General features: G+C 42.4%; 1 protein-coding gene across 1 annotated transcript; it reads left to right on the forward strand.

Annotated features, from left to right (window-relative positions):
- The first annotated feature begins 1,450 nt into the window (after window positions 1-1,450).
- LOC143334091 (immunoglobulin lambda-1 light chain-like) lies at window positions 1,451-19,335 on the forward strand. The gene is made up of 4 exons (XM_076752625.1): window positions 1,451-1,490; window positions 1,583-1,907; window positions 17,947-17,981; window positions 18,813-19,335. Exons 1-4 carry the CDS (start codon window positions 1,451-1,453, stop codon window positions 19,136-19,138), a joined length of 726 nt encoding a protein of 241 aa, XP_076608740.1. The 3' UTR covers window positions 19,139-19,335.
- The last annotated feature ends 296 nt before the right edge of the window (window positions 19,336-19,631 follow it).

Below are 19,631 nucleotides of genomic sequence, written 5' to 3' on the forward strand. Positions count from 1 at the left end.
ACAGATTGCAGGAGGAGTTCCTCAGTTTGTACTGAGGTTTCGCCATGACTGGAACTCTGTAAAATATGGCTCTGGTTTCTCATCTCCAAAGTTCACATCTACTCATCAGTCACAATCAGATTATCGTTTGATCATCAACAATGTGGAGGAGGGAGACTCAGCAGTCTATTATTGTAAAACATGGGACACCTCTGCGAATGAGTACGTATCACAGTGATTTACACTGTGACAAAAACCTCCTCACTAAATACTTCTGCTTTTTGAGTCTCTCACAGGTCTTGACTGACAGTTAGCAAACGGCCCCTGCTTCTGTAACTTCCCCACAGAGATATTAATAAAATATTTTCAAAGCTCTCCACCCTTTTGTTGGAGTCTCACATTAATCCTGAGATCTATCTAGTGTTATTTTGCGAAACATAAAAAATATTGAAAGGTACAACCAAAGGTCATGACTTATTACACTGTTACAAAACTCACTGTTTACAGAAATAAAATACTATTTTATCTTGTAATTATATAAAAAGATTTAAATAATGTAAATTAGCAAAATGTTTTGGCGTCCTGATTTAAATTCCTAAAATGTAATAAATCCTATTTTACAGAAATCCTCTTGTGCACATGTGGTGATGATTATTACACTGAATTGAATTAGATTAAATTGGAGACCCCAACACTGTCCTCTGTCACTATAATCAACAACACGTGTCTGATATGAAACGTTCAAGTTTCTGGGATCCACAATCTCCCAGAACCCAAAGTGCACGTCCAACATCACCACAATCAGTAAAAAGGCCCAGCAGAGGATGAACTTCCTGTGTCAGGTCAGGAAGTTCAACCTGCCTCAGGAGCTGCTGGTCCAGTTCCACACTGCAGTCATCCAGTCTGGACTCTGTTCATCCATCACTGTCTGGTTTGGATCGACCACCAAACAGGACAGAACAGACTGCAACAGACAGTCAGGACTGAAACATGTCCAGAGTCCTGTGTACACGTTACAGCTGACTCTGATTGTTACTCAGCGCTGTTTATTGAACATATTGTCATAAACTACTGTGAGAGAAAACAATTCTGAAATCCAATGAAGACTCATTTAGCATCTGATCATCTTTACTTCATGTCATTGAAATGAAACAGCACTTTAAAGAGAACATTTGTATCAACAATGAGAATATTAGCACTGAAATAAAGGTCATCATCAGACCTGCAAAGACAACAAGAACAACAACAAAACAAATTGGAACAAACTGATTTGTAGATAATAAGTGAACACAGATGAATCCTGTCATATATTCATGACGGAAACCAGTGTTGAGTGTTGAAACTCCTCCTCCTCCTCCTCTTCTCCTCTCCTCAGTGTCTTTATAAGCTTCAGTCTCTCTTCTCCTCACACTCCAACCCTGCTCACCTCTCAGCTGGACAGTAAGGGACGTTTACAGCACACACTGACAACATGCTGGGGACCCTCTGCACTCTCATCACTGCTCTAACATGTAAGGAGGCTGACTTACTGCAGCTTTGAGCTCATGTTGGATTCATCAGTCTGTGTGTTTCTCTTGACTTCATGTCATCTTGTTGTTTGCAGGTGTGAGTGGTGTGACGGTGGTGACACAGAAGCCTCCTGTTGTGGCGCTGAGGACAGGAGAGACAGCCACCATGGACTGTAACCTGGGCACTGTGACTGACAGTTCTGCTCGCTGGTACAAACAGATTCCAGGAGGAGTTCCTCAGTATGTACTTAGGTTTTATCACGGCGCGAGCTCTCCCAGCTATGGCTCTGGTTTCTCGTCTCCAAAGTTCACATCTACTCATCAGTCACAATCAGATTATCGTTTGATCATCAACAATGTGGAGGAGGGAGACTTAGCAGTCTATTACTGTCACACATGGGACGACTCTGCCAAGGAGGAAGTATCACAGTGATTTACACTGTGACAAAAACCTCCTCACTAACTACTTCTGCTTTCTGTGTCTCTCACACATGTCCACTGATAATAGAGCTACAAACAAGCTCAGTGTAACATCCCACCATGTCTAATCATGTCTTTTCAACAATGTTAATAATTTAGTTTTCTTTGCCCAAGAATTGATAATAGTACATATTGATTAGTATGTTGCTTTCATTCATTTATGATAATAATATTATTAATAATAAAGTTATTGAAAAAGTGAACCAGTAAAAACATTCCACCTTCATCCAGAATAAATTAGGTTCTTTTGTCTTCTTCCTTTACAAGTCAGGATTCACACCTGGTGCTGTGTTCATATTTTGTTTATTTACTAAATGTCCTGGACGTCTGGTGGACCAGCAACATTGTGGTTTTAAAAAGATTGTTTTGTTTTTTCTATTCTTTTGCAATGAAAAATAAACAAGTAAACTAAAAAATTAAGAAATGCACCAGTAAACACATTCCACTTTCATCCATCATCATTCAGGGTTTTTTTTTTTGTTGTTTGTTGCACAAGTCATGATTCAAACTTTTTTTCTCTTATCTCTGGTGCGACAAAGGAGCTGGTGGGGAAGTTCAGCAGTTGAAAAACACCAACTACAACTATTTCAATCCAGAGGGACGACATGGAAACTGTGCAGGGTTCAAAGTGTGCAGGAGGACACTTGGACACCAAGCTGGACTGGACTAAGAACACAGAGGCTGTGTACAAGAAGGTCCAGAGCTGACTCTACTTTCTGTGGAGGCTCCGGTCAGTCAGTGTCTGCAGTCCTGTGCTGAGGATGTTCTAGCAGGCTGTGGTAGCCAGAGCTGTTTCCTTCACTGTTGTTTGCTGGGGCAGCAGGGTGAGGGCAGTCGACACCAACAGAATCAGCCTCATGTTGAGAGATGGACAGCCGAAGCACGAGGTCCTGAGGTGGCTCCAGGCTCCTTTTCAGCTCTGATCTGCGCTGCTGGTTTAATTAAATTATCAACTGTTATCGTGAAGAAGTGATGATTGTTTCACGTCCAGCAGCAGTAACGATAACAGTAATCTGATTCATGAGACAAACCCCAACATCAACTGATAAACAGTTTGAATAAAACATTTCTCTTCATGTGTTTGGATTATTAGGAAACATGTTTGTGTGGTGGAAAGAAAATTTAGACAAGTGAAAATACTGAGATTAGAGGTGAACATTTACCTCCACATGTTCTTATTATAGAAGAACGTTTACTTCACATACAACGATGAAAGATGAACATGAACTGATACACTGATGATGATCTGACTGGAGTTAAAAATACTCATCAAAGGACATCAACACACCTCCAAACACAATGAGTTCATAAACATTAAGGAGATGAAATATGAGATTGTTGGTATGAAATGATTCAATGACACAAACAAAATTTATTTTATCTGTGACTGAAACCAGTGTTGAGTGTTGAAACTCCTCCTCCTCCTCCTCCTCCTCTTCTCTCCTCAGTGTCTTTATAAGCTTCAGTCTCTCTTCTCCTCACACTCCAACCCTGCTCACCTCTCAGCTGGACAGTAAGGGACGTTTACAGCACACACTGACAACATGCTGGGGACCCTCTGCACTCTCATCACTGCTCTAACATGTAAGATATTCTTCTCATTGCTTTTATAGCTCAGATTTTCACACACAAACCTTTCACTCATGGATTTTTCTGTGTTTGTTGACAGATGTTGATGCAGCCAGAGTGCTGACCCAGACGCCTGCTGTCCACACAGTTTCTCCAGGACAAGAGGTTGTTCTCAACTGCAAAACTGATTCTGGAAATTATGTCAGTTGGTATAAACAGGTTCCTGGTGATGCTCCTCAGTTTGTTCTGAGATTTTACTACGCGGACAGTTCACCCAGCTTTGGAACAGGATTCTCCTCAGACAGATTCAACTCTAAAGCCTCATCCAACGCAGATTACCAGTTCATCATTAAGAGGGCAGAGGCAGGAGACTCTGCTGTCTATTACTGTGCTACATGGGACGGCTCTGCTTCTGCAGCTGTATCACAGTGATTTACACTGTGACAAAAACCTCCTCACTAACTACTTCTGCTTTTTGAGCGTCTCACACATTTCCACTGATAATAGTCAAACAAACCCAGTGTGCAGTTGTTTCCAATAAAGTGTGAAACATGTGTCGATGCAGAATGTGATGAATATTCAAAATCCCACATTTTATTGAAAATAACACAAAGACAAAATATGAAATGTTGAAATGGAGAAATTTCATTGTTGTCTGATTATGACATCCTCATTTAGAATTTGATGCCAGCAACAGCAGTGTCCCAAACTGTTTGGAAATTGGGTTGTAACATCCCACCGTGTAATATCGTGTAAAATCATGCTCTCATTGGTTTTCCTGACACATTGATTCAAGTATATATTTCAAAATTGACAGACTTCAGCTCTTTAATGGTGTTCATATTTCTTTTGTTGATCAAATGTTTGCGGGTGTAGCACATCAGCAACATTGGTTTTAAAACAAGAACAATGAAAAAATATTTCACAGATCTCAGTTACAAGCAATTTACACACATCGATCTGAGCAGCAGCAAGATAAATCGCCCCATGGAGTCCAGACGCTGGTGATGGCAGATGACTCTGTTGACTGACAAGCTGATGATGATGATGAAATGATGAAAGTGAAGATCTGCACAGACTGGATGTGAGGATCTGATGAGAACAGCTGATATCTTCATTGACAGACCCTGACAACGTCAACAAAGGCATCATAAGTGACCATGTCTGAGAACAGTGAATGTATGATCGCTTGAGAAATAAGTGCAATAATAATAATAATAATAATAATAATAATAATAATAACGTCTTAGCGATGTTGTTTTCTTGATGTCGGAGTGCCAGCTGCTCCACCTCCCTCTGTGCATTGTCCCATCATCTCTGCTGATGAGGCTCATCAGTTTCATGCCGTCCATAATATCTTGATAATATCATCCATCCATCCATCCATTCCCACCCGCTTATCCGGGGCCGGGTCGCGGGGGCAGCAGTCTGAGCAGGGACGCCCAAACTTCCCTCTCCCCGGACACTTCCTCCAGCTCCTCCGGGGGGACCCCGAGGCGTTCCCAGGCCAGCCGAGTGACATAGTCACTCCAGCGTGTCCTGGGTCTTCCCCGGGGCCTCCTCCCGGTGGGGCATGCCTGGAACACCTCCCTAGGGAGGCGTCCAGGGGGCATCCGGTACAGATGCCCGAGCCACCTCAGCTGACTCCTCTCGATGTGGAGGAGCAGCGACTCTACTCTGAGCTCCTCCCGGGTGACAGAGCTCCTCACCCTATCTCTAAGGGAGTGGCCCGCCACCCTGCGGAGGAAACTCATTTCAGCCGCTTGTATCCGGGACCTCGTTCTTTCGGTCATGACCCAAAGTTCATGACCATAGGTGAGGGTAGGAACGTAGATTGACCGGTAAATCGAGAGCTTCGCCTTTCGGCTCAGCTCCTTCTTCACCACGACGGACCGATACAGCGACCGCATTACTGCTGCCGCTGCACCGATCCGCCTGTCAATCTCACGCTCCATTCTTCCCTCACTCGTGAACAAGATCCCAAGATACTTAAACTCCTCCACTTGAGGCAGGATCTCTCCCCCAACCCGGAGGGAGCAAGCCACCTTTTTCCGGTCGAGAACCATGGCCTCGGACTTGGAGGTGCTGACTCTCATCCCAGCTGCTTCACACTCGGCTGCGAACCGTCCCAGTGCACGCTGAAGGTCCTGGCTCGATGGAGCCAACAAGACAACATCATCCGCAAAAAGCAGAGACGAAATCTGCCGGCTCCCGAACCGAACCACCTCCGGTCCCTGGCTGCGCCTAGAAATTCTGTCCATAAAAATATACTGATAATATCAATGGAGTCATATTTGGTAGAAAAGTCACAAGTCAGCATGCTGCATGTACACATGTATCCATGCATATTATCACTTCATGGATAAAAGTAACCTGTTACATTAATCATTAAATACTTATTCAGCACTATTTGTACTCCAGACATTTTTTGATGTTCATTGTTGGTTTCTATTATATTTTCTCTTGTATGTACTTATAGTTAAATGTTTATGTTTTGACCTTTGTTCAGCGTTGCTCTGAGCTGTTTGTCTATTTCTGTTAACGTACATTGAGAGCAACGGAAAATAAAATTCCTTGTGAGTGCAAACATACTTTGCCATGACAGCTGACTCGGATTGTTACTGACCACTGTTTACTGCTCATACTGTCATAAAAAACTATGAAAAACCATCAATCTGAAATCCAGCAACATCAGAATTGTCATGTGATCATATATTTTTAGTCTTTTGTCTCAAACAACACCTTAAAAAGAACATTTGTACCACCTCTGAGAATATCAATACTAACGTAAACTCCTCCTCCTCATCCTCCTCCTCCTCCTCCTCCTCTTCTCCTCTCCTCAGTGTCTTTATAAGCTTCAGTCTCTCTTCTCCTCACACTCCAACCCTGCTCACCTCTCAGCTGGACAGTAAGGGACGTTTACAGCACACACTGACAACATGCTGGGGACCCTCTGCACTCTCATCACTGCTCTAACATGTAAGATATTCTTCTCATTGCTTTTATAGCTCAGATTTTCACACACAAACCTTTCACTCATGGATTTTTCTGTGTTTGTTGACAGATGTTGATGCAGCGATCGTGCTGACCCAGACGCCTGCTGTCCACACAGTTTCTCCAGGACAAGAGGTTGTTCTCAACTGCAACATTCAGAGATATGATGGTGCTTATGTCAGTTGGTATAAACAGGTTCCTGGTGAAGCTCCTCAGTTTGTTCTGGGTTTTTACTACGGGAGCAGTTCACTCAACTTTGGAACAGGATTCTCCTCAGACAGATTCAACTCTAAAGCCTCATCAAACACAGATTACCAGTTCATCATTAAGAGGGCAGAGGCAGGAGACTCTGCTGTCTATCACTGTCACACATGGGACAACTCTGCTAAAGAATACGTATCACAGTGATTTACACTGTGACAAAAACCTCCTCACTAACTACTTCTGCTTTCTGACTCTCTGACACATGAACTAATGCTCTCTATAACTACCCTACATGAGACTTTAAAAACTACAAACCAGTTTCATCAATCTAATCTTGAGAAACAAATTTCACATAAAAGTTTCGTCCAAATCTCTCTCGACACTGAAATTGAAGAAATAATTAGATTCAGCATTTGCTGTTTTCTGCTTTTCATTTTATTATTTTCATTTGCACGAGACAGAAAAAACACCAACAACTGATAAACAAAGACAAAGAGAGAATATCATTCTTACTGTTGGGGATAAATATATGTGGTAAATATCTGTATTGATCAGTCAGTGGAAATAATGAATCACTTCTGTTTGTGGTCTCAGAGACTCTGTCTGTGAAACAAGATTAAATATGATGGATTTGAATCAGCTCCATCTGTGTGATTGGTGCTGTCAGCACTTTTTATGGAGGATGCACCTGCAGGCCTCCTCTGCTTATTTATAGCTGCATGTAAATGAAGAGGTCAAGTGTCAGCTCTCTGTGAAATCAGAGGGAACTCAATTCAATCCCTTTTATTAAGAAGTCAGCAAAGAAACAAATCTATGACAATAAAAGTGCAGGAAGTCTTTTCCAAATCATCATGTTGTAACATTTTGGGGTCGGGGGGAGACATTGTCTACAGAGACAATAATGGAGACAGAAAAGACTTTTCCCTTCACAGAAGATAAGAGAGCAAGAAATGTGCCAAAGCATGCAGATTGAAGCAAAGCTCCTCCTCCTGTCAGTCACTCTCAGTTTCAGTGTTGTCTTAAATTGCTCCTCCAGCACCTCCTCTCCTCATCCTCCAAACCCTCTAATCTGTCAGCAGGAAGCTCACTTTCCAAGTTCCAAGGCCATTCTCAGCACACACTGACAACATGCTGGGGACCCTCTGCACTCTCATCACTGCTCTAACATGTAAGGAGGCTGACTTACTGCAGCTTTGAGCTCATGTTGGATTCATCAGTCTGTGTGTTTCTCTTGACTTCATGTCATCTTCTTGTTTCCAGGTGTGAGTGGTGTGACGGTGGTGACACAGAAGCCTCCTGTTGTGCCGCTGAGGACAGGAGAGACAGCCACCATGGACTGTAACCTGGGCACTGTGACTGACCGTGCTGCTGGATGGCACAAACAGATTCCAGGAGGAGTTCCTCAGTATGTACTGAGTTTTCATCACAGCTGGGGCTCTCCTAACTATGGCTCTGGTTTCTCGTCTCCAAAGTTCACATCTACTCATCAGTCACAATCAGATTATCGTTTGATCATCAACAATGTGGAGGAGGGAGACTCAGCAGTCTATTACTGTCAAACATGGGACACCTCTGCAGCTGCAGCTGTATCACAGTGATTTACACTGTGACAAAAACCTCCTCACTAAATACTTCTCCTTTCTGAGTCTCTGACACATGTCCACTGATAATAGAGCTACAAATCAGCTCAGTGTAACATCCCACCATGTACAATCAGTTTTTTCAAACATTACATGCTCTTATTTTTTTTCTTCCACAAGACTTGATTAATGTACATATTTATGAGTATTTTGCATTCATTCTTTTACAATGAAATACAAAAGAAAAACTGATTGAAGTAATGCACCTTTAAAAACACTCCACCATCATGAATAATGATGGTGGAGTGTTTTTAAAGGCCCCTTAAACCATCACTGGACCCCCTTCAGTTTGTCCACTACAGGCTGGGCTGCACAGCAGAGTCCTGCACGGGTCCAATTTTCGAAACCCGTGCCCGCCCCGCCCGTCAATCATCAGACCCGTGAACGGACCCGTTACCCGTGATTACATCAAATGTCAAACCAGCCCCGCCCCGCCCGTCAAAAAATGGACCCGTGTCCCGCCCCGTTACCCGTGATTCCAGGCACTAAATAGCCTACAAGAGACGGTCTCTCACTTAAAAAAAAAAACGTTTTATTTTTTCAAGCCTGTTGTAACACAAGATGACAGCAGCCTTCATTAACGCTCTCAGCGAAGTCTTACAGTAGTAGACTGACAAGTCACACACAGACGCAACACTATTTCATATTCACCGCTTGCTAACTTAGCTCGTATCTCCTTCTCCTCCATGCTGTTTTTGTTGTTATTCCCGCGCGCGCACGCGCTGCTGCCGGGGAGTGTATATGTACTGGAGGTCAGAGTGCGTGCTGCGCGGTGCGCAGCGTCTTCGCTGCGTCATGCTGCTTGAAACTAGTGATTTTCATGACACAATAAAATGTTACCCGCCCGCTTTTGGTTCCGTTCCGCCCGTGCCTGTACCCGTAAAATTATAAATGCATAATTTCCACCCGTTTGTACCCGTCAATTGCGGGTACCCGTCGGATATCCGTGGGTACCCGGCCCGTTGCAGGACTCTACTGCACAGTGAGAGTCATGTTCTCTGATTTGTCCAGCGTGTTCAATCCAGCCGGCCCTGCTGGTGTGAAAGCAGACAGTGATGCAAGTAGACACTCACCTGCAGATGTTTCAGTTTTTTTGAATCTGCAGCTGTAACTAGTGGGCAGGCAACAGTCAGATGGTGAGGTGATGAGACTAATATGGATTGCTGGCTAGCTCGCCTGCCCACGGGCCATCAGTGGGTTTATTTGTGTTTATTTTTCTTCCCGTCTATTTACACAAATGCTACCTTCATGTTTAAGGTCATATTGTACGCCATTAGAAAGCTGAGATTCTGGTGAATCGATTGGTGCAAACCCTTTCAAGGTACAGTCACAACAGGAGGAACAATAACCGGCAACAGCAAACTCTCTCGTCTCTCAGTGGTCCACAGATCGAAAACACTCCAACAAAAACCGTCTGTTAACATCGACAAAGATCCAGATGATCCACTGCTGTAAACATATTTAGTCCAACACTTGATAAGAGTCCTCAGAAAGATGTTTTCTCCTTTCAAATTAGCAGGCGATGGGCTCATCTTCTGCTTGTCTTCTGTTTTCCCCCCAGACATCTTCTGGAAAGTCTCAGGTTTCAAATGACACCTCACTTGACCAATCACGATTTACAACATGGAGCCCGGCAACCAGAGAAGCCAATCACAGTCTGAGTTGAACAGAGAGGCCTCCTCTTCTTCTGTGTGAACACAGAGCCAGTCACAGCCGATTTTGCAGATGACTGATGAATCCAACAGCCAATGAAATTCTGAATATGCTGAAATGTTACTTCAGTGAGTTATTTCCAGCCCCAGTCACCTGAAATCAAGGATTTCAGTGCTAATAGTGAGATTACATACAATTTGGAGTGATAAGTGTAGAATAAAAGACCTCAATATGAAGATATATATCCAAACATGAATATAAATACCCAAAATTTAGATTTCTTGACTATAAATCTGGACATTGATGTACAGATTTCTCAAATGGCTATAAAAATAGTTCAAAGAGGAACCATAGATAGGAAAAAAATCTCTGAGGGGGAGCATGCCCCTGGACCCCCATTGGTTCGGGCTGAGCTTTCAGTGTTTATTACGTCTGAGTCCACCTCTGAGTTAGACAACAGGGCTGCTTGTCTGATACTGTGGTGAATGACACGGTGGCCCCACAGGGGACATTACTGTCACCATCTCTGTTTATCCTCTACACTTCAGTCCTCTGTCACCGGCAGATGTTCTCTGACGACTCTGCAGTCGTGGACTGCATCAGTGACAGGAAAGAGGCTGAGGACAGGGGCATCGTGGACTCTGTTGTTGACTGGTGAGGACTGAACCACCTGCAGCTGAACTCTGGTCAAACAATGGACTGAGATCAGAGGTGAACATTTTCACCTCCACATGTTCTTATTATACAAAAATGTTTCACCTACAATGATGAAAGATGAACATGAACTGTTAAACTGATGATGATCTGACTGGAGTTAAAATATTCATCAAAGGACATGAAGACACCTCCAAACACCATCAGTTCATAAACATTAAGGTTATGAAATTTGAGATTGTGTTTTGGAACCATTTCATGCCAACAATGTGAAAACACAAACATAATTTATTTTATCTGTGAATGAATCCTGTGTTGAGTGTTGAAACTCCTCCTCCTCTCCTCAGTGTCTTTATAAGCTTCAGTCTCTCTTCTCCTCACACTCCAACCCTGCTCACCTCTCAGCTGGACAGTAAGGGACGTTTACAGCACACACTGACAACATGCTGGGGACCCTCTGCACTCTCATCACTGCTCTAACATGTAAGATATTCTTCTCATTGCTTTTATAGCTCAGATTTTCACACAAAAAATTTTCACACATGGATTTTTCTGTGTTTGTTGACAGATGTTGATGCAGCGAAAGTGCTGACCCAGACGCCTGCTGTCCACACAGTTTCTCCAGGACAAGAGGTTGTTCTCAACTGCAACATTCAGAGACATGATGGCAAATATGTCCGTTGGTATAAACAGGTTCCTGGTGCAGCTCCTCAGTATGTTCTGGGATTTCGCTATTCTGGCAGTTCACTTGAATTTGGATCAGGATTCTCTTCAGACAGATTCAACTGTAAAGCCTCATCAAACACAGATTACCAGTTCATCATTAAGAGGGCAGAGGCAGGAGACTCTGCTGTCTATTACTGTAACACATGGGACGACTCTGCTGACGAGCACGTATCACAGTGATTTACACTGTGACAAAAACCTCCTCACTAACTACTTCTGCTTTCTGACTCTCTGACACATGAACTAATGCTCTCTATAACTACTCTACATGAGACTTTAAAAACAACTAAAAAAACAGCTTCATCATTTTTCCTTGAAAGACCAATTTCACATAAAAGTTTGCTTACTAATCTCTCTCATTACTGAACACAATGAAATCATGAAATTCATCCTTGTTTTCTGCTTTTTGTTTTGCAGCTGTGTTCATTTGCACGAGACAGCACAGTGAAAAACACCAACGACTGGTGAACAGAGATTCATTCTTGACCTTGGGTCAGGAGCCAGGAGAGTGAAGGAGGAAGACCACGCCCAGACAAACAAACACGAGCGCCGAGTCCACATGGGTGTTTTTCAACAATGAAGATTTTTCATTTTGTCCACATGTAGACAGTTTTAGGTCAGCTTTTGGAAGACTCCTTCCAGGGTGAAGATGATCAGAAACTCAGTTTGCAGTGTTGACGTGTTGACAGGGAAAACCGAGCGTGCACCGTTTTCTCCTTTGTTTGCAGAAACACTGACAAACACAGACAAAATGTTAATGTGGTGCTTAAATAATGCTTTTTTCTCCTTGAAGTTTATCAAACTCAACATCAGAATTGCACCACTGGATGCACAAAATTCCTTTGACAAAGTCAACTGGACATTTCTTTACATGCAGAATCTTGGTTTTGAGGAGTCATGCATTCAGTGGATCAAACATCTCTTTAACTCTCCGTCTACATCGATAATCAATAATCACACCTCTCAACACTTCACACTGCAGGGGCCAAAAGACAAGGATGGCCACTCTGTATTATTGTTTTCCATTTTCATTGAACCTCTTGCAGCTGCCATTTGACAAACCATTTGTGCTATAGGTATGCACACAAGACATTTTCTGCAGATAACATCCCATTTTATCTAAACCCTCAATATCTTTTCAACAGTTAGTTGCTTACAGTGTTCATGATGCTAGAAAAATCAGATAAAATGAGCAAATGAAACTGAACATTTATCCTCCGTCAGTGAAGCATCACCTCTCTGCTCCTCCCTCTCTTCCTTCCCAGGATGCACCTGCAGGCCTCCTCTGCTTATTTATAGCTGCATGTAAATGAAGAGTCATGGATCAGCTTTGTTGAGATACAATGTGTATGTTTGTGTGTGCATATGTATTACTGACTTTGTGAGGACTTGTCATGCAAAATGTAGTTCCTCATCACATAAATAATTAAATTTTATGGTGAAGTCTTGGATTAATGTTAGGTTAAGGTTAGAGTAAGGGTTAACGTGAGGCAAGTCATGGTTATAAAGGTGTTCAGGGAAAGTCTCCAGGAAATGATTGTAAGTCTATGTAATGTCCCCAAAAGTGATGAAAACCCACAGCTAAAACATCAAAATATGTTCACTGTTCAATCACCTCTCATTTAGAGAATAAAATTTGAACTCATGAATCTCATTCATCAGCAACTGGACACAGGAAAAACACACAAATCTGACAATGATATTCTCATGTCATCAATTTCAAAACCATTCTTCTTTAACCCCGAAAGGACTATATTGAATGCAGATGGTCTAATTATCTGCACAGAACATCTGAGACCAACAAATGCGAAATAATTCGGGTATTTCCTGCTTAGAAATGACAAAAATCTCCCTGAGCAGCGTCATCAAGGACGAAAAATATTTTACCAGCAAAGCTCCTCCTCCTGTCAGTCACTCTCAGTTTCAGTGTTGTCTTAAATTGCTCCTCCAGCACCTCCTCTCCTCATCCTCCAAACCCTCTAATCTGTCAGCAGGAAGCTCACTTTCCAAGTTCCAAGGCCATTCTCAGCACACACTGACAACATGCTGGGGACCCTCTGCACTCTCATCACTGCTCTAACATGTAAGGAGGCTGACTTACTGCAGCTTTGAGCTCATGTTGGATTCATCAGTCTGTGTGTTTCTCTCGACTTCATGTCATCTTCTTGTTTCCAGGTGTGAGTGGTGTGACGGTGGTGACACAGAAGCCTCCTGTTGTGACGCTGAGGACAGGAGAGACAGCCACCATGGACTGTAACCTGGGCACTGTGACTACCAGTTCTGCTCGCTGGTACAAACAGATTCCAGGAGGAGCTCCTCAGTATGTACTGAGTTTTTCTCACAGCTGGTGGTACCCCGGCTATGGCTCTGGTTTCTCGTCTCCAAAGTTCACATCTACTCATCAGTCACAATCAGATTATCGTTTGATCATCAACAATGTGGAGGAGGGAGACTCAGCAGTCTATTACTGTAGCACATGGGACGGCTCTGCGAATGAGTGGGTATCACAGTGATTTACACTGTGACAAAAACCTCCTCACTAACTACTTCTGCTTTCTGACTCTCTTACGCTTCCACTGATAACAGAGCCACAAAGGAACTGAGTGAAGCATCTCATCTGAAATCCATATTGACTTTTTCTTTTTTGTTTGTTGGTGCTGGTCACAGATTCTTCCATCCCTATGCAGTACACTTATGAGAACCACATTTTCTGCCTTTCTTTGGCATGTAGGACACCAGGGATTTGTCAGCTGTGAACCTAAAGGAACTGACAGCTTAGCTGAGGTGGGAGCTCTGGCTTGTTCTTGTAGTTGTGTTCCTCCCATCGTCAGCTTCCTCTTGACGAGCTCCTGCTCCAGTTTGTGAGAAATTAAAAAGTTATCTCATGTGATGTTGTGACCACGATGTTGAATCCCTGCATCGTGTCTGAGACAACCTGCATCCCAGTGCTGCTGACTTCAGTTTTTCCACAATCCAAAGACGGGAGTGAAAGATCTCATCATTGTCCTGCTTCACCTGAAGGGGCTGGGTGGCACTGTGAGAGTCATGCTCTTTGATTTTTCCAGGGTGTTCAAGACCATCCAGCCTGCCTTGCTGGAGTGAAGCCTGATGAAGATACAGGTAGACACTCACCTGGTGGCCTGGATTGTGGGCTATCTGACTGGTTGTCCTCAGTATGTTAGACTGGCTGCGTGTCTGCAGAAGCTCTCTGATCTCTGCCGTTGTGAGCTGCATCAGTGAGGGGAAGGAGTCTGAGTGCAGGGGTGTCATGGACTCCTTCATTGAGTGATGGCTCATCTCCAGTGAGACAAAGGAGCTGTTGGTGGACTTCAGCAGCTAGAAAACACCCACTACACCTATGCCCATCCAGGGGGAGGATGTCGAAACTTTCCAGGGTTAGAAGAACCCAGAAGGCTGTGCACAAGAAGGTCCAGAGCTGACTCTACTCTCTGTGGAGGCTCCGGTCATTCAGTGTCTGCAGCCCCGTGCTGAGGATGTTCTCGCAGGCTGTGGTAGCCAGAGCTGTTTCCTTCGCTGTTGTTTACTGGGGCAGCAGGGTGAGGAGTCCGGAGGTGGCTCCAGGCTCTGTTTCAGCTCTGCTGGTTTAATTATGGGACATTATGCAATATCATGGACATAATCATGGAACATTGTGAATTTAATATGTACGCACTTGTATATCCTGTACTTTACATTTGATATCATCTATGATCTGTACCATTTACCTGTTTACATTTCTGGCCTTGTGTATATTTTGGATTTGCAGACTTTGTGTCACTGCACATGAGTAACAGCCATCTGTGTCAGTGTCATATTTATCATGCTGGCAGCCACACAGGGTGGTTCATTCACTGGGCAGCTTAACCATTCAGCTTCACCACTTAAACACCCATATTTCTCCTCCTGCAGGCTGCTGATTGGCTGGTCTTTTGGCTGTGGGTCAATCTCATCCTCTTCAAATTCAGTCAGAACCATGTTCCTCACAGTCAGTTCAGTCTTCAACACTCGCTTCTCTCCTCCTCTTCTCCTGTTGGGGCCTGTCTGGTGTGCATTCAGTGGACATTGAAAACTCCAAAATGGACTGAATTACACTGGGAGGAAGATTAATGAGACACAGGTGAAAACAAACGAGGGACAGATAACAACAATTAAACAACCAAACACGCAGGAACATAAAGTAAAGTAACATGTGACACATAAGGCAAACCCTCAACAGGAAACAGGAAACAAAAACAAACACAAAAAACTTATTAACCAAATCATGACAGTGATGATTGTTCTTTACTGTCCATGCATATATATCATATATCATCTCCACTTGATCTACTCTGCACCACTGCACTGTGGTGTTCTTGTTGGGATGTACAGAAACAGTCTGACATGAATACAGATGAAATAGATGATGTTCATTGTTGTTTTACATAATTTTCCTCTCTTGTATGTACGCATGGTGAAATGTTTATGATGACCTTTGTTCAGCTTTGTTCTGAGCTGTATTTCTATTTCTGTGTACGTACATTGAGAGCAACAGAAAACCGATTCCCTGTTACTGAACACTGTTTACTGCGCATACTGAAATAAACAACTGTGAGAAACCATCAATCTGAAATCCAGCAACATCACATTTGTCATGTGATCATATTCTTTTCAGTCTTTTGACTCAAACATCACCTTAGAAAGAACATTTGTACCACCTCTGAGAATATGAATACTGATGAACTCCTCCTCCTCCTCCTCCTCCTCCTCTTCTCCTCTCCTCAGTGTCTTTATAAGCTTCAGTCTCTCTTCTCCTCACACTCCAACCCTGCTCACCTCTCAGCTGGACAGTAAGGGACGTTTACAGCACACACTGACAACATGCTGGGGACCCTCTGCACTCTCATCACTGCTCTAACATGTAAGATATTCTTCTCATTGCTTTTATAGCTCAGATTTTCACACACAAACCTTTCACTCATGGATTTTTCTGTGTTTGTTGACAGATGTTGATGCAGTGATCGTGCTGACCCAGACGCCTGCTGTCCACACAGTTTCTCCAGGACAAGAGGTTGTTCTCAACTGCAACATTCAGAGAAATGATGGCAATTATGTCAGTTGGTATAAACAGGTTCCTGGTGAAGCTCCTCAGTATGTTCTGAGATTTCACTATTCTGGCAGCTCACTTGAATTTGGAACAGGATTCTCCTCAAACAGATTCAACTCTAAAGCCTCATCAGACACAGATTACCAGTTCATCATTAAGAGGGCAGAGGCAGGAGACTCTTCTGTCTATTACTGCAACACATTTGACGACTCTGCTTCTGCAGCTGTATCACAGTGATTTACACTGTGACAAAAACCTCCTCACTAACTACTTCTGCTTTCTGACTCTGACACATGAACTAATGCTCTCTATAACTACCCTACGTGAGACTGTAAAAAACTACAAACCAGTTTCATCAATCTGATCTTGAAAATCTAATTTCATATAAAAGTTTCATCCAAATCTCTCTTGACACTGAAATTGAAGAAATAATTAGATTCAGCATTTGTTGTTTTCTGCTTTTCATTGATTTTTTTTTATTTGCCCGAGACAAAAAAAAAAACACCAACGACTGATAAACAAAGATAAAAAAGGAATTTGATCCATATTGTTGGGGATAAATATATGTGATAAATATCTGTATTGATCAGTCAGTGGAAATGATGAATCACTTCTGTTTGTGGTCTCAGAGACTCCGTCTGTGAAACAAGATTAAATCCAATGGATTTGAATCAGCTCCATCTGTGTGATTGGTGCTGTCAGCACTTTTTATGCAGCATTTCACCTCCCAAACATCAAATCAGTCTCCATCAGTTCATGTTTGTTGCAGTTTTATAACAGTCTGTTCATAAGAGGTCTAACAGGGAGTTTGACCTCTCTGACGTTGAATTGACCTCAAACATCAGAAATGTCACCATGTGTCAAAACATCTTTCACTTTTCTACACATTGAGTTTTAATGAGGTCATAAGAAGAACATATTGAGTATATTTGCACAGACAGCAGTGGGTCTGTGGGTCTCCAACAATGTCAACAAACACAGGGTGAACACTGTTACAGGACAAAATCCACAGCCTGATGAGTTCAGTACAGCAGGAGCTTGTGAGTAATTATGTCTCTGACATTATATCAACTGCTTTGGTTGAATTTGATCGTCTGAAGACGACTTTTGGCTGCAGCGAGTTAAACAGAAAATGACTGTTATCCCATCCCTGCAGTCAATAACAGACAACCAAGTTCAGCTGCATTGTCTGAATGATTTTCCTCATTAACATTGGACTGAATTGACTGATGATATCTGGACTTTTAACATGTCCAGCATGAAAACAAAAGGATGCAGCAGAAGACTGAGAATCAGTCCTCAAGTCCAGCAGTGTTTGTGAACAGAAGCAGACTGATGAAGTGAACGAGATGTTGACAGTGAAAGTTGGTCTCAACAGGATGTTTCAGTTCCACTCCCCTCATCAGTGAGAGTCAGGAGGTTTTTGTACGGCCATGTGTACAAACTGAATCACTGTGGTATTCGGACAAGGCACCAAGCTGACTGTGACAAGTAAGTACTTTTTAACTGATCACAAAACAAGACAGATTCTCTGTTTCTGAGTCAAATTCGGTGAAAATCATCAATTCATATCAGGCTGAATGTTTAGAAAGTCAAACATGTTGTTGAGTGAATTTCACTTTGACTTCTTTTCATCTGCTTTGATGCCAGACTGTGTCTTTGAGGACAAAGTAAAGATCTGCTAATGAGCAAAATGTGTTAAATGACATCTACAAATACTCTGAAGTGTTTTGATGGCTGAGGAATTTTAACATTTGGACAAAATGTACAAAATTATTTTATTTCTTTTCAAGACTGATGACACTTTTGTATCATTGTAAAACCAAATAGTAAATAATCTGTCAAATGTAATTTATTCTGTCATATCAACACTAAATTATTGAGTTTAATTTATTAATATTTAATGCCTATTCTTCCAAATTTTAGGGAGTTGTTGCTGTTTTTTATGTGAATGAATGTAGTTTTTTTTTTTCTCTGGATGATTAGACAGACAACAGCAAAACAGCAAAATGACCACTGATTTACTGTCGTGCCATTTGTGAGACACAGAAAGTGACTTCAGGAATTTTTTCAACATAGAAATGATCCTGAATGAATCCAAATATTTCTACGTTTGTAACTGATAGACTTTGTTTGAAACAGGAAGAGTGCTCATATTTTAGGTGATGATTTCAAAATGTTTTCACTCATTGAAAATCCTTCACTTCTTCACTGTGTTTTTTGTATTGTTGAAGAAAACAGTGAAATAATCTGCTGCTGTCGTGCTTTGTATCAGTGATTGGATTTGGAGTTATTTGATGAATGTCCTTGGTGTGTTTTCAGGCTCCAGCCTCCCTCCTCCTGTCCTCACAGTCTTCCCTCCGTCCCGTGCTGAGCTCCAGTCCAACAAAGCCACTCTGGTCTGTCTGTCCAGTCAGTCTGTGCCTTTTGCAGATGTGAGCTGGTTGTCTGGTGGGAGTCCAGTGAGCAGCGGGATCTCCACCAGCACCGCTGTTCAGCAAGCGGACCGGACTTTCCGAATCAGCAGCTCTCTGGCCATCCAGACGTCAGACTGGAACATGGATAAGGTTTACACGTGTAAAGTGTCTCTGGGCTCCCAGACTTCAGAGAAAAACATCGACAAGTCGCACTGTCCCACTGAAGAATAGCAGAGGAGCAGAATGAGCATTTCAAAGCTGCTTCTTTACTGTTTGTGCTGTTTGCTCATGACGAGGTTGACGTGTTAGAAAAGATGTGTCTGCATGCTTGTAATAAATGTTGTGACAGTGAGGTGGAGGTGTTGTATCAGCTTTGCAACTGCTGCGTTTGTCCAGACTCATTCAATAAAAAGTAAACATACAACAAACTGTGGACGACAAAAGTGTTTGTATTTATTTGTTTTCTTGAAAACATCATTTAAAACAATAATGTTCATCAAAATGTTGAAACTCTCAGTAGATTTTATTTTACTCCTCATGTTCATCTCACATCTCATGAATCCAGGACACAGAGAGAACAGACATATTTCTGTCTGATTATTACTTCAGTGTGTTTCTTCAGAAAGCTACATTGTTATTAGGAGTTAATTTGAAATAAAAGCTCAACAGAGAGATTAATATCACCTTTTTTTGGTTTTTAGTTGCTTGCAGTCATTGAGACGTT

The sequence above is a fragment of the Chaetodon auriga genome, chromosome 16 (assembly GCF_051107435.1).
Source record: "Chaetodon auriga isolate fChaAug3 chromosome 16, fChaAug3.hap1, whole genome shotgun sequence".
NCBI classification, from domain to species: domain Eukaryota; kingdom Metazoa; phylum Chordata; class Actinopteri; order Chaetodontiformes; family Chaetodontidae; genus Chaetodon; species Chaetodon auriga.